The following is a 14,401-nucleotide window of genomic DNA, read 5'->3' as shown; positions in this document are numbered from 1 at the left end:
GAATTCACATGCTAATTATGACAATTTCACTCATGTCTAACAGGATAAAATAATGAAGTGATGACATTTTTGGACAGACGTGGATGTAACCTGCAACTAGACTGGTTGGCGAAATGTTTGTTGGCCTAAATCCATTATACATAAATGTATTTTTAGGCCAATTGAACTGTATCGGGCTTATATCACATTTAAACAATGAAAACTGATTTACAAAAAGGCAGAAAACCTGAGGTCAAACACCTGCTATGACATCACTGATTAGCTAGAAGAGATGCTGAAACTTTAAAGCAGCTATAGATAGTTTTACAATACCTAATATCAGATGACAATGTGAAAGGGGTCCCTTGTAGCGATGAATCTACAGAGAATTATCACCTGAATCTGCAGCTCCCCTCGGCCTTAAGGAGCTTTATAGAGAGTTTCAGCTCGTTGTTTAGCTGTCTGTCCCACAACTTCACTGTCAAGCTGCTCTCATAGTGTCACTTTTGACCACAGCAGGCAGCAGGTTTCTATAAAAAAACTCTAAAAAGTCACTGTCAATGTTGCCAGATTGGGCTAGTTTCTACCCCACTGGGCTATTTTTCATTAAATTAGGTGGGTAAAAATAGCGTTGGGCTGGTGGATGAAATTTGGGTTGCTTTTGTCAACATTTGGTGTGGTTTTGAAAATCAAAAAGTAATTTTATGGTAACACAAATTTCATGCTAATTAGGTGATATTATAAAGTAACCTATTTTAAATTCCTTTGGAATTACTGCCAAATTACCCCAATATTTACCTCAAAATGTATCAAAAATGACTTTATTAAAAACATTATTTAATAATTATGTGCTAAAATAGCATATAATGGTTAAAATAGGGCGCTTAGGCTTGAGAAGCGGCTGCTCTTCATCAGAGGTGCAAAACCAAAACTAATAGAAGACACTTCTGATCAGGCACCAGTCATCCAGTCATTACATTAGCAGTTAACCTGTACCAGTAACCTGGTAGCTAATGTCAAGATTCAGGGAGTTTTTAAAGAAATTTCAAAGAAGTTATTATGCTAATTATTATCTATTTACCAGAAGACTTGGAAATAAAACATATCAATAAACTTTGTATTCTTTTCCTGGAAATGTATGAAATAAATTACCAGCTATTGGGAAATAGCGGAATATAATTATTAAACAATGTTTATAATAAAGCTATTTTTGATACATTTTTAGGTAAATATTGGGGAAATTTGGCATTAATTCCAAAGAATGGTCAAAAACACAAATACAAAAATCAGTAAAGTTTGTGTGCTTTTTTCTTTCAAAACTTTCTTAATTTTTTTTTACAACAAGCAGTATACAAAAAGTGTCATTGGCTACAAAAACAAAAACTACAAGCTAGGGAGTCCAATGTCCATTCATTTTAAGTCGTTTCAGAGTTCAAATAAAATGTATTTGTTTTGGTTTGTTATTTTTTTTTGTACTTTCTTTATTGTAGACTACACATGTTCTTATACATAAGTACAAAATAAAAAACAACAAAAAAAGAAGACAAAACTAAAATAATTACATTTACATTTTATAATGCCAGAGTTTGTGTTACATGCATTATAATATATTAATTTAATAACATAAAGATCTTAATGGCTTGTTGTTTTTAACATTAGGTAATAGAGTTCCGCAAAGTTTTTTAATTTTTTTTTTTAACTTTTTTTAACAAAAAAAAAATAAAATAATAATAATAAAAAAATGTGAATTAAGTTTAAGTCCTTTCAGAGTTCAAATAAAATGTATTTGAGTTCAGCAAGTGTTTTTTTTTTGTACTTTCTTTATTTCTTATACAAAAAAAAAAAAAGACAAAACTAAAATAATTACATTTACATTTTATAATCCAAGAGTTTTGTGTTATATGCATTATATTATATTAATTTAACATAAAGATCTTGTTGTTTTTAACATTAGGTAATAGAGAGTTCAGTAAAGTTGTTAAGTTAAAGTTAGAGCGTGACACATGCGTGACATCACATCTGGAGTGGGCGGGGCTAACGTGCACAGGCTGCTCTGGATTCACATCAGCAGTCAGACAACATCGACACACACTCACACGTTTTATACGACAACTAGGGGCAAACAAAACGGCAACAAGCTGTAAAAAGTAGGCCTACAGCCGGAGAGAGAGCTGTTCTTTTAAGTTAAACCAGGTGAACGCAGGAAGGAAGAGGAGAGGAGACCGGAAAGGAGGAAAGGAGGAAGATATCCGGATCGCTGCGGGCGCTTGGCGAGAGAGAGAGACTACTATCCCCGGGCTGTGACGCCTGCAGCAGCATCAGGACCACCAGGATGGAGGGGGAGAATCACGGTTTGTCTTCACTCTTACATATTTGTGGACGCTTTTGCTTCCCTGACAGTTTGTTTTTCTAGCATTGCTGTCTGTCTACAGCTGTTCGTGCTCTGCAGTGCCAAGTGATAGATAGGCTGCAGAAATGACAGACAGTCTACTGAGCATAGATATGATCACACTGCTGCTGCCAGTCTGACTGCCTGCCTGCTGGGACTGTTGCATGACTGTGTGCATGTGTATTATTTCCTGAAGTCTTAAAGGGACTCATGTTGATTAGATTGAAATGCATGCACAGGAAAGGAAGTAGCCTTGAAAACAGGTGCATCCTGTAGCATTCACTGCAGAAAGGCAGCCGATTAGACTGTTGTCAGGCTATTAAATAGGAGTTATTAGTCGCTATGAGCCCCATAGATGTGGATCAATAGGAGCCTACTACACCCACTAGTAGGTTTTATCTTGGTAGATCACCAAAAGACGGTATAAAAGAACACAACAGCGACCTCTAGCAAACATAGTTGTCTTTCTGTTTGTAGTTATTTTAACCCAAAGCACTATGTTTTTCTCAAAGTGGTTTTTTTACCTAAACTTAAAGAAGTTTTAGTTTTGTTGCATAAACCTAAAGAAATTGTAGTTTTTTTTTTTGCATAAACCTAAAGAAGTTGGGAGCAGCACAACTGTAGTTTAGGTTTTATTGCCTAAACCTAACTGTTTTTTGCCTAAACCTAAAGAAGTTGTAGTTATGTTGCCTAATCTTAACTGTTTTTTGCCTAAACCTAAAGAAGTTGTAGTTATGTTGCCTAATCTTAACTGTTTTTTGCCTAAACCTAAAGAAGTTGTAGTTATGTTGCCTAATGTTAACTGTTTTTTTTACCTAAACCTAAAGGTGGTGTAGGTTTTTTTGACTAAACCTAATGAAGGTGTAGTTTTTTTGACTAAACCTAAAGAAGGTGTAGGTTTTTTGCCTAAACCTAAAGAAGTTGTAGTTTTTTTTCCCTAAACCTAACGAAGTTGTAGTTTTTTTTTGCCTAAGCCTAAAGAAGTTGTAATATTTTTTTTTGCCTAAACCTAAAGAAGTTGTAGTTTTATTGCTTAAACTTAAAGAAGCGTTTTTGCTTGTGTTCAAAACGTGATGTTTCATTCAGTTTTATGTTAGAACATGGTACTTCTAAGGTTCACTTTAACTTTTACAACATATAGGTGTAGTAGGCCCTTACTGACCCACATCTATGGAGCTTATAGTGACTGATAACACCTATTTAATGGCCTTATAACAGTCGAATCGGGTGTAGCAGGATATGAAATAAATTATTAAGCATTGCCGTGCAGCTATGACAGCACTGTAGAAATCCACATATTTGCAGAGAAAGATAAAAAAAAAAAAGTCTTATGGGAATTAATATACAAACTGATTTATTTATATCATGCTGGTTATTCAGATGACACAGTTTCACCTTCTTATAAAACTGCCCCCCACTGCTATAAAACCATCTTTACAGGAAGTCCGATGTCCTGACATCATGTAAATAGGGGTGATGATGTCAGGCCAGGATGAGCTGGCTCATCTGATGACTCATCTCAGGCTATGATAGAGGCTTCGTCTCAATTATTTAGTTTTTCTGTGAGCTTAATGCATCTCAAAATAGAAACACCAGCTATGGCCTCATTGCAAAACTGATGCTCTGTAGAAAGAAGGGAGGGCCGGTACCCCACATGGCTTTCTGTGAGTCATATAAGAGATAAAAGAAGTAAAGAATCTAATGTAAGTACAAAATAAAAGATGTATGCTGAGGAAATTGTGCTAATGTTACACTTACCAATCTAAAGTATTTGCCTTTTTAAAAAAAAAATAATTTTGGTTCTCATTTTACAGCTAAACAGTACACTACAAGATGTTTCTGAACACATTTGAGGCGAGAAATAGACATTACAGTAACAGAATATTGATTCATATTTGATCAGCGCTGCCTAGTTTGACCGTTTGATCGGAGTTTGCAAGTGATTGACAGCTGCTCAGAGACGGCAGGCTCCAGCTCGACTCTGATTGGTTGTTTTCCTCCGGTCTCTGAATTCTTGCAGACGCCGTTAGGAGCACCGGAGGACACAGAGGCACATGATTTCTTTCAGATTACCTGTCTCATGCTGTCAGGATATAGTGACCGTTTTATAAAAATAACTTTTTAAACATAATTGCTCCAACTCTACCCACTGCAGCTTACCTAGCTCTCCAAACCTGCAACCTCCCAGTTACATTATATGGTAACTGGGAGGTTGCAGGTTTGGAGAGCTAGCCTGCGTGCTAACAACAATACAAAGGTCATAATCTTATAATGAGCTCCTCTAAGATGACTAAAAGTATTTGCTTTTTGATGGGTTTTTGACACATTAAGGAACACAGTTCTGGCATTCAGCATGTTTGCTCCCAAGAAGGATAATCATATTTACTCGCAGTCGTCTTCCCTTCTTAGTACTTTCCTATTTGCAGCCGAAGAATCAGCCGACGATTATGTAATTATCTGCTGAAGTGTGAGAGGCAAAAGAGAAGGTACATACTGAAGCTCCCAGCGCATTCAAATAACACCCTGCCTGTCCCTCACACCTCTAAATCAGCCGCTTTGTGGAGCTAAATAAGTAAATATAAGTCACATCATCTCTTGAGCACCGGGACTTTTCATCATAGTCTGAGAAGGAGAGGATAGAAATAATCCATCCGCTGTCAAAGACTTGACTCTATTTTATTATGGCACAGCTGTGTTTCCTCTATTTTATTATTAATGTGGACTTATGCAACAAAACCGTGTTCTGTTTGTGAGGATAATCTGTGTATTTTACAGCCTTAGTTTCGGTGTCTTATTCTAAAATGTATGACAGGATTACCACACTGTGCTTGTGCACTCCGTTCCTGTGATGTTGCCCTGAACTGTCTCTGGATTTATAGCTCTGTTTCAAGACTCGCTTCAAAGACTTTGAGCTGCACGTTGTCAAAAGTGACTTTGTTTTATCTCTTTGTGCTTTTCTTGCCACCTACCTGCACCTGTCAATGCAGCTCAGTTTGCATCACGGAATTTATGCACACAAAGGAAACAGTGTGCCGGTTTTATAGGTGTGGTGCATTATAGCGGCAGTATACGCGTTGGTTGCTGTGGTTATTATGGGTGTCATCACGCCTCTCTCGGTTTGTAATATAGCTGCTTCTACTGGCTTGTGATATGTTGTTTTTATTTTATGTATACTGTCACGGTAGTCTCTTCACCCATGGGGATTAGACAGGTTCACTCCTCTCTCGTTCAAAGCACAAAAAACTGTCAAAGCAGCAGCAGCAAACTCTCAGTGGACTTATGCAGACATATCATATTCCTGTTCGAAAAAAAGTGTGAAAATCAAAAGGTAAAAAAGGAGAAGTTGAAATCTGTCTCTTCACAGTTGTGTGCTGCAGTTGTTCTTCTCACTTAACCATGTCAGATCCAGAAATAATTATTGTCATGATAAAAAAAACAGCGTCTCTTTTGTCTTCCATCATGTTGATAAAGAGAAGCAACACAAAGGGAGGATATTAAAGCTCTCAGACAGCTGAAACAAATCCATATTTAGCCTGTCAAGCTTTATCCTGGTGAGTTGTTCCAACATAGGTGCTCGTTCTGCTCCCACCCGGCCGGTTGTTAGTCACTGGAGGTGATGCTAACAGTGCTGCTATGTAGGAGTTCCACCAACACAGATCAGCCAGCTCTCTGAAGGTTTTATACCCAAATGGGGAAACGCTTTCATCACACAGAACAGAGGACTTGTCTAACTGTTTGAGGACAAACATATGAGTGATATTCATCAGAATCTCCTGCTGATGTTTTGTCTGCTTACACGAGTTGTTCAACCACAGAGGAATTCAATCTGTCTGTATTGTAAACTTCACTTGTTTGTATGTGACTGAAGCCTTCTGGCCTGTATATTATAGCGAGCTAAGAATAAAGGTGTCGTTCACTGCTATGTCCACCTGGTGGCATGTATGCATAGCAGCTCAAGTGAAGTGTTCATGTGGGTCCAGTTCAAGGCCGGGACTACATACAGTACAGTACAGTACGCATCACCGTGCAGAGGAAATCACATCTCAGCTGCCACTGTGAAGATGTTTGCCTCATGATGCACATTAACCACATACATGCAGCTGCACCAGATATTGTTGTAGTGTGAACATGTATTGATTGCTGTAGGAAGTTTTTAATTAATACCTTCCACCTGGAGGTAGAGATTGCAGAATCAGCTGCAGAACAGCAACTATGTTTTTTTTTATGCTCTATTAGTAATACGTTTTTGTGGATTGGAGTGAGTTTTATAGCAATTATGCTATTATAGTGGGCAGACAGTAACATGTTTCCCCTGCAGACTGTCCTCTACACAATATCCAGAGCATTAATATAGCAGCAAACTATTTGCTATAATGATATAGTGGATTTTTACGCTGTTTTGTTGAATACTCAATTCTGTTTGGTTAATCATGGTGTATTTCTTTATAGCAGACCGTTGCTATGGGCACAGTTCTGATCTTGGACTCCGGTGGACCATTTTTGTATCAAATTATTGATTTCTTAAGTAAGAAGTCGCTTAATAAGCGGGATAATGTACAGCTAGCATTGTTGTGAAATAAACCCAGACAAGGCGATGCGGCACCCCGACGCTCTCCCTCTGTGTGTGTTGTATTTAGAGCTTCTTCACGCTTTGTTGACATATCCGGGCTGGCCGTGCTTTTAGTGCATGTTCGTGCATTTGAGCGTGCCCCACTGGCTAGCTCACGGCCGCCAATCTGCACTGCTCTCATACGGCGGTGACAGCTGAAAATGCCGTCCCAACCGATGGGGCTGTTGCGGAAGGAAGTGTAACACCCACCATCCGGTTTTCTTCCGCTTATCCGGGGCCGGGTTGCGGGGGCAGCAGGCTTAGCGTGGAATTCCAGACGTCCCTCTCCTCAGCAACGTCTTCCAGCTCTCCCTGGGACCCCGAGGCGTTCCCAGGCCAGACGAGATATGTAATCTCTCCAGCGTGTTCAAAGGGAGGCGTCCAGGAGGCCTCCTGATCAGATGTTGAACAACCTCAGCTGGTCCCTTTCGACGCGAAGGAGCAGCGGCTCTACTCCGAGCTCCCTCCGGATGTCTGAGCTCCTCACCCTATCTCTAAGGCTGTGCCCAGCCACAAAAGGATAGAACCACTCATAGAGGGAGACCCACTCATAGAAAAACTGCTCCACAGCGCTGCTAGATGTCAAAAACTCCACAGGGAACCTGTAATAAGGGACGTCCAGGCTGTCTGTCTCTAACTGTGTGTTGCACTTTGCCTAAAATAATCTGCTAGACCTTGTGGGGCAATATTAAGAATAATGAATTGAAATTTACTGTTATTGCTTTGGCTGATCTGCCTTTATGGCGTTCATTAGGGTACTTACAGTTTGCTATGTGGACTCAGGCCACTTGACAGTTCAGTGTAATACACTGACGTTATTCCATTTACAGCAATGAAATGATGTATTTTTGACCTTGCCAGCGAGGTACTCAGCTGACGAGTGCCTCTCACCATCTATCTATCTATCTATCTATCTATCTATCTATCTATCTATCTATCTACAGTATTTATCTCTCTGTCTGTCTGTTTACTTATTTATACTGTGCTCAGTGAGGTGCTGACAACAAACTCTCATTCAGAGAGGTAACATGGAGCCGAGAGGAAGTGGAGGAATACGATGCATACTAAAAAACGAGAAGATATTTGTGCTGACTTCACCGTGTGGCGTGCTGCTGTTCCTCCTGTGGCGTGCTGCTGTTCCTCCTGTGACAAGGCTGCTCTTCTGGGTGATGTGCAGCTGCAGCATTATAACGTGGTCAGGACTGACTTTGCAGTTCATGCAGGGGTCACTCCGAGGCACTCGGCCCCCACGAGGCGATGAACTGGGCAATGATTGTTAGATCAGAGGTGATGTCATAGCCGTGCAGACTGTAAAGAGATGCAGCATGCGTCAGATCTACCTGGCAGCCTGAGTCACTGGCATGCTTTTGGCTCTGATGGCAGCGTGATTGAAAGAGTTGGAAGAGTTGAAATAATAATGAATGACTGACATTGAATGAGCGAGGCTGGTGTTAAGGAGTGAGAGACACTTTGTGTGAGTGACAGGGAGGCTAATTCAGAGTGGCAGCAGTTCAGGAGTGGAGGTAAACGTTTCATCCGCAACAAGACTTATTGAAAGAGTCTGGGACACGGTTTTGAGCTCTGGGGTATAACACATGCGCAGTGTAACTGGAGCTGCAGTCGTGCGTTGCTATTGGATCAGATTCGGGGAGTGCATACCAGATTTTATTGCGCAGGTGTTGCAACCAAGCCCCCAGAAAGAGCGCCAGTTGTTGATCCCAATTTTCGTAGTGTCCGTCACGTGATGGACCCAAAAATACTTTTTCCCCGTAGACTTACATTGGGAAAGAGACGTCTCAACTCCCCAGTACGAACACTTGAATGCCCTTATTTAAATCATTAAGAGAACATTAAAAGTTAGAAAATGCACTAATGGCCAAACCTAGAGTTATTTCCCTTCCTCCTCTCACGTGAATGAGACCCAGACCGAGGCTGGGGCGAGGTGGACGTAGCAACCGATCGGACGCTACTGCGCCTGCTCCATGGGCCCAATGGATGCGGAAGATTGCCGGAAGATCCGGGTACTTTTCCAGGCAGAAGTTGAGGTATTTTGGCTTCATGCTCCACTGAGCAACTTTCATAGGAATGAACGGGAGCCCGCCTCCAACGCTGCATCCAGTTCTCTTAATACATCCATGGTTGCACCCCAAAGATATGACGCGTGACATCTCCTCTTTTCACCCTCCTTGCTCCACAAGAGGAAGTGAAAATCAATTGGTGTTGATTATGAGCGCATCTGTGGCAGTTTCAGTTTATTTTGTTGTGTGTGTTTGTGTGTGTAAAAGCCCCATGTGTGTTACGTGGCTCCAGGACGCCCCCAAAATGTGTCCGTGTGGTGGTCAATAGCTGTGATAGATATAATCTAATCAAAACAAATGGCTCACAGTGTTTGGCCCAGGAGCACATCATTTCTTCCACCCCGTTGCCAAGCAACAATGAAATCTTGATTTTTATGTGCAAGGCTTTTGAAGCCAAAAAATGATGAGTGACTAGAGGCTCAAAAGCAACAGAGGGTAACTCAAACACCGCGCCGCACAAAAGAAAGAAAAGTGCCGCCGATAGTTCAACTTTCTCCTTAATTCTTTCTTTCATTAATTGATTTTTATACATTTTTTATCAGGCAACTTTTGGTTGCAGCAAAAAAAAAAAGTAATAGCAAACAGTCCTGAAGGTACATTAATAATTATACGCTTTAAAATACAAGCAGGCTTTTCCTGTGTGTGTGCAATCTGTTATGTCTAAGAATATCTGCTTGAATTAATATGGAAAGTAGCAAGAGAGTGCAAGTGGGAGAGAAAGAGAGAGAGAGAGAGAGAGGGAGAGAGAGAGAGAGCAGAGGAGGATAGAGGGAGGCTGAGACACCAGCACAAAAGGGGAACTGGGAGAAAGCAGAAGTGATTTCGGCGTCCTGGCAAGTTGCACGATCTAATCGAGGGGGGGAAGAGAAAGTGGGTGAGAGTGTGAGAGAGATTGGCCGGGGAGCGGTGGATTCATACATGCTGAGGGGATTAGGTGAAGCAGAGTGACAGCAGAGAGCAGGACCTTACAGTTGGAGTCTCTCTCTCCATGGACTGATCGGCTGGGAGCTCGGAGAGCAGCCACAGCGGGGAGCCCGGGCCTCCGCAACTTCCCCTTTTTTCCTCCGTCTCAACCAGGAGAGAGCGTTCACACACCTAACGGAGACATACCTTCACACAAACACACTGCAGCGATGGGGTCAGTGAGTGAACTCTGCGTGTCCAGCCTTCAGACGTTCTTGTGTCCAGCCGTGAAGCCGCAAGCTCCAGGTAAAGCCACAGCTGTGTGGCCTTATCAGTGTATTATGTTTGTTGTTGGTTGGCTTGTTGGCATGTATTGTGTTGCTGTAACTCTCTGGCTAGAATAGATCATTTTTAAGCCGTCATCACCATTAGTTTTGAAAGACTTCTCACACACCTGTTGATTGATGGTGCTCATGTGACCACTGGCAGAAACACATGGCTCCAGCAGGGATGATAACATTTGGACGGAAATAGAGGGATCTTCTTGCAGCTGAAGAGGCTCTCTCATTAAGCACAACTTAAAGCTCACACACTGAGAGAGGGAGCGAGCTAATGTTATTACTTACTGAGCTGATCTAATCTCCAGATGGTGTCACACTTGGCAAGAATCTGTTGATACGATACGTATCATGATACTGGGGTCACGAGTCAATATGTTGCGATGTATTGCGATACTGTAAGCAAGGCGATACATACATTAAGATTTTTTTAAGTGTCATAGTATAAAGATCACACCACCATATGCATAAAATCTGAGTAAAAAAAAAGTTACTTTTTTATGCAATCAGAACAGTCGGATCTGCATTCATCACAGTCATCTTGGCGGTGTGTTCGCGTGCAGTGGCCAAGACAAAGGCGACGTGAGGAGACGCAACTGGTGGCCTTCTTTGATGTTGGGTTGGTGTGTCTGGGCATTTGGGCTTTGTACATTTGCAGACCTTTTACATGCACAAAAAACTGTATAACACACTAAAGGAAAGGGATAAAGCACGAAAGCATAATAGTTCCTCTTTAAATTAAAAATCTATACAGTGTTTTTGCGAATCTTTACAGTATCACAAAACATTAAATTGCGATCCCCGATCTTTTTGATATGTCCTTACACCTCAATCTCACACCTATCCACCGCCAAAATGATTTGAACTGCTGGTGATGACTTCACATCCTTATTCACACATGCAGCAGATCCACGTATTGTACGGCAACATTGAAACATGAGGTGAGAACACGGCCACACAGAGTGACTGGCTGTTACTAGTTGCCGTGTCCTTCGATGACGGGGACGGCAGTGTCGTGTTTACCTCCTTAAACCTGGATAAACAACTCGCAGTGCTTCCCAGCTTCATTGCAGATGGAGGAGAAGTGGAGCTGGCGAAGACGGTGGCCTCTTTAGGAGGGTTTTTTTTTACACTCACCATCTGTTCTCAGATTTATCCTTTCACACTGTAGTAATAACATAATCTGAGTTGTGATGGAGCTAATGTGTTTGTTCAGGGATGGTTGTTAAGTGTTGCAACTGCATTACAGGGTAGTACACATGCAGGTTCCCATTGGGAGTGTTTGAAACTGCGCCGGCAGACAGTGTTGATGTGACTAAAGCGGCTTTGCCGGGTTGTGGTGAATCAGCTGACTTGGGTGCGTAGCAAAGGGAAACGCTGCTGTCTCAGGGATTTCAAAACACCTGAATCAGCACCACGGACGTTCGGGAAAAGAGGGGAAGTAGTCTGGATTGTTCTGGTATCAAGAACGCGGTGACAGCAGAGTTTCACAGATTTTTGTCAAGCTAACAAAAATAATTTTTGACATGAACTGAAGAAAAAGTTCTAGTTAGATATGACACTGGTTTGTCATTTGAATACTCAGCCTCCAGTCTGAAAGTAATATACTCCCAAAGGCTTAATTCCAGCTGTCACCCGCCTGCAAGTGTCAGGTTTTTTTTGTTGCTTAAACTTTAAGAAAAAAACATGTCGTGATGGCAGCCATCGCATTTTGGACCCCTTGTGGTGGGAAGAGACTGGGCAGTGTTCTGTGAGTGTTGGTGGTTCTGCCTTTTAATCGTGAATCATGCAAACAGTGATTCATGTGTGACTCATCGAGTTAGTTCTCATTGTATCAGCGGCACTATTAAATCACTCCTGACATAAAGCCAAATGCTGTTTGACATGAGAAAAAACAAGTGCAAACACGAGTAAGAAGCTTAAAAAGTCACCTAATGTAGTGAGGTCTTATTTAGGGGATGCAGATTGATTGTTTCAGTCTTCTTAGTCGCTCTTTCTCTCTTTACTTCTACAGTTTTTCTTAATCGCTTTGGCTGTTTCATCACAACACTATTGCATGTTTGCAGAAGGTAGTAACTCACCCAAAAATACTTCATTCATGCTTCAAAAGCTAGTTATTGTGTCAGTAAATTAGCCACCAAAATGAAAAGTTGTTTTATCATCGTGTGAATCGTGCTGCTCAAAATGTTTAAATGTATTTTCACCATCAATCCTGGAAATGTTTCTTATGTACAAATCTCTGTTTGTTCTACTTTGTATTATTGTTTTATCTAGCTGAATGTTGTTGTGTATCACACTGAGCTTTGTAGATTCTCATTTCAACAGCAGGTCAAGGTTTACTGGGAAAAGTCAATACTGTAGTAGCTACACAGAAAAGGGATATGCATCTGTGTACGTATACAGTAAATGTATTTGTGTAGCAAAGTGTTACCTGTACTGTAAACAAAAAATTCACTACAGTGAACAGAAATTTTGCCACAAAATGACATTCATGCCAAAAAAACTCGGCAACACTTCATTTAACAGGTCTGCAAATTTCATGATAACTAGGTGATAATTAGCAAGTAACCTATTTGAAATTTCTTTGGAATTACTGCCAAATTATCCCAATATTTACCTCAAAATGTATCAAAAATGACTTTATTATAAACATAATTTAATAATTATATGCTGAAATGGCATTTAATGGTTAAAATAGGGCCCTTAGGCTTGAGAAGCGGCTGCTCTTCATCGGAGGGGGAAAACCAAAACTAATAGAAGACACTTCTGATCAGGCACAAATCTCACCATTGTGTGACTTATTGTCTACACATATGTAACCTGGTAGCTAATGTCATAATTCAGGGAGTTTTTTAAAGAAATGTCAAAGAAGTTATTATGCTAATTATTATCTATTTAGCAGACATGGAAATAAAGCATATCAGTTAACTTTGTATTCTTTTCCTGGAAATGTATTAAATAAATTACCAGCTATTGGGAAATAGCGGAATATAATTATTAAATAATGTTTATAACAAAGTAATTTTTGATTAATTCTGAGGTAAATATTGGGGTAATTTGGCAGTAATTCCAAAGAAATTTCTAATAGTTTACTTGCTAATTATCACCTAATTACCATGAAATTTGCAGACCTATAAAATGAAGTGTTACTCAAACGATTAAATAATGTTTAGAAGTTGTGAAGAGGACGATCATTTCACTGAGAATCAACTCATCAGTTTTGATCAGCAAGACGTGCAAATGGTTATTCTATTTACTCTTTTGAACATGTGCAAAAACATGTGCAATTTTCTAATCTGTTGTGAACAACAAACAAATTGTTTAGAGATTTGAACTAAAAAATATTCTCATTTAAAGAATTGAGCCAAAGCGAATGAGAAGAACTGCGAGCACATGTGTTACGTCAGTGCCCTTTCAGACTGCAAATGTTACTGTGAGTCTTAACTTTCACAGTCACTGTGAGTGTGACTCAACATGCCCAATTAATCTTCACAGGCTGGGATTGATAGTGGGACAGTGTATCGCCCGTAGCAGACGTGATAGTAATTTAGCTGATTAATACCGCCACAGTTACGAGGGGCCCGAGGGCCGTCTGCCTGCGCCGTGAGGCAGGTGTGCCCGGTGCTTTGCCGAGATTTTCTGTCATGGAAATTACTCCATGTGGACTCCAGCAGCAGCTGAGGACAGAGTGATCTCTTTGGGAGTACAAACAAGGCCGTCAGCTGCAGTATTTGCCAAATCAGCTTGTTGTAAAGGAGGGTATGGTGCAGCAGTGACGGTGCGTGGTGATGCTAACGTCATCGTGGTAGTGGTTCCCAACCTGTTTGGCTTGTGTGACCCTTTAACCCCTTACCTTCTATATTTCGAGGATTAGGGGACAGGGGATGTTCAGGGAAGTCAACAGTATATGCCACATGTTAGGGGTGTACATCATCTGAAAGCTGGGAACCTGAAGATGAATCATGTGAGATGCAGCTCAGCACTGTGTGTCAAGTTGTTCTAGTCATTAATAAGAAACAAAAAATAATGAATACATTTATGAATTTATTCCCATTTATGTCTCATAAATTGTTGCATAATTTTTTTGGTTGAAACCATTTGTTAC

General features: G+C 40.7%; 1 protein-coding gene across 3 annotated transcripts in view; it reads left to right on the top strand.

Annotated features, from left to right (window-relative positions):
• The first annotated feature begins 2,057 nt into the window (after positions 1-2,057).
• cyth1a (cytohesin 1a) overlaps positions 2,058-14,401 on the top strand; it is a 52,859-nt gene continuing 40,515 nt past the window's right edge. Inside the window, exons 1-2 of one of the 3 annotated variants that reach the window (XM_037793041.1) lie at positions 9,862-10,103; positions 10,144-10,264. In XM_037793041.1, the coding sequence (XP_037648969.1) occupies positions 10,189-10,264 (76 nt within the window). In that variant the 5' untranslated portion in view covers positions 9,862-10,103; positions 10,144-10,188. Of the gene's footprint in view, positions 2,331-9,861; positions 10,104-10,143; positions 10,265-14,401 lie in introns of those variants that run through there. The other 2 variants (XM_037793044.1, XM_037793042.1) reach the window with 2 other exon arrangements.

This window comes from Sebastes umbrosus, chromosome 14 (assembly GCF_015220745.1).
Source record: "Sebastes umbrosus isolate fSebUmb1 chromosome 14, fSebUmb1.pri, whole genome shotgun sequence".
NCBI classification, from domain to species: Eukaryota; Metazoa; Chordata; class Actinopteri; order Perciformes; family Sebastidae; genus Sebastes; species Sebastes umbrosus.
This window is presented reverse-complemented; position numbering and strand designations above follow the sequence as displayed.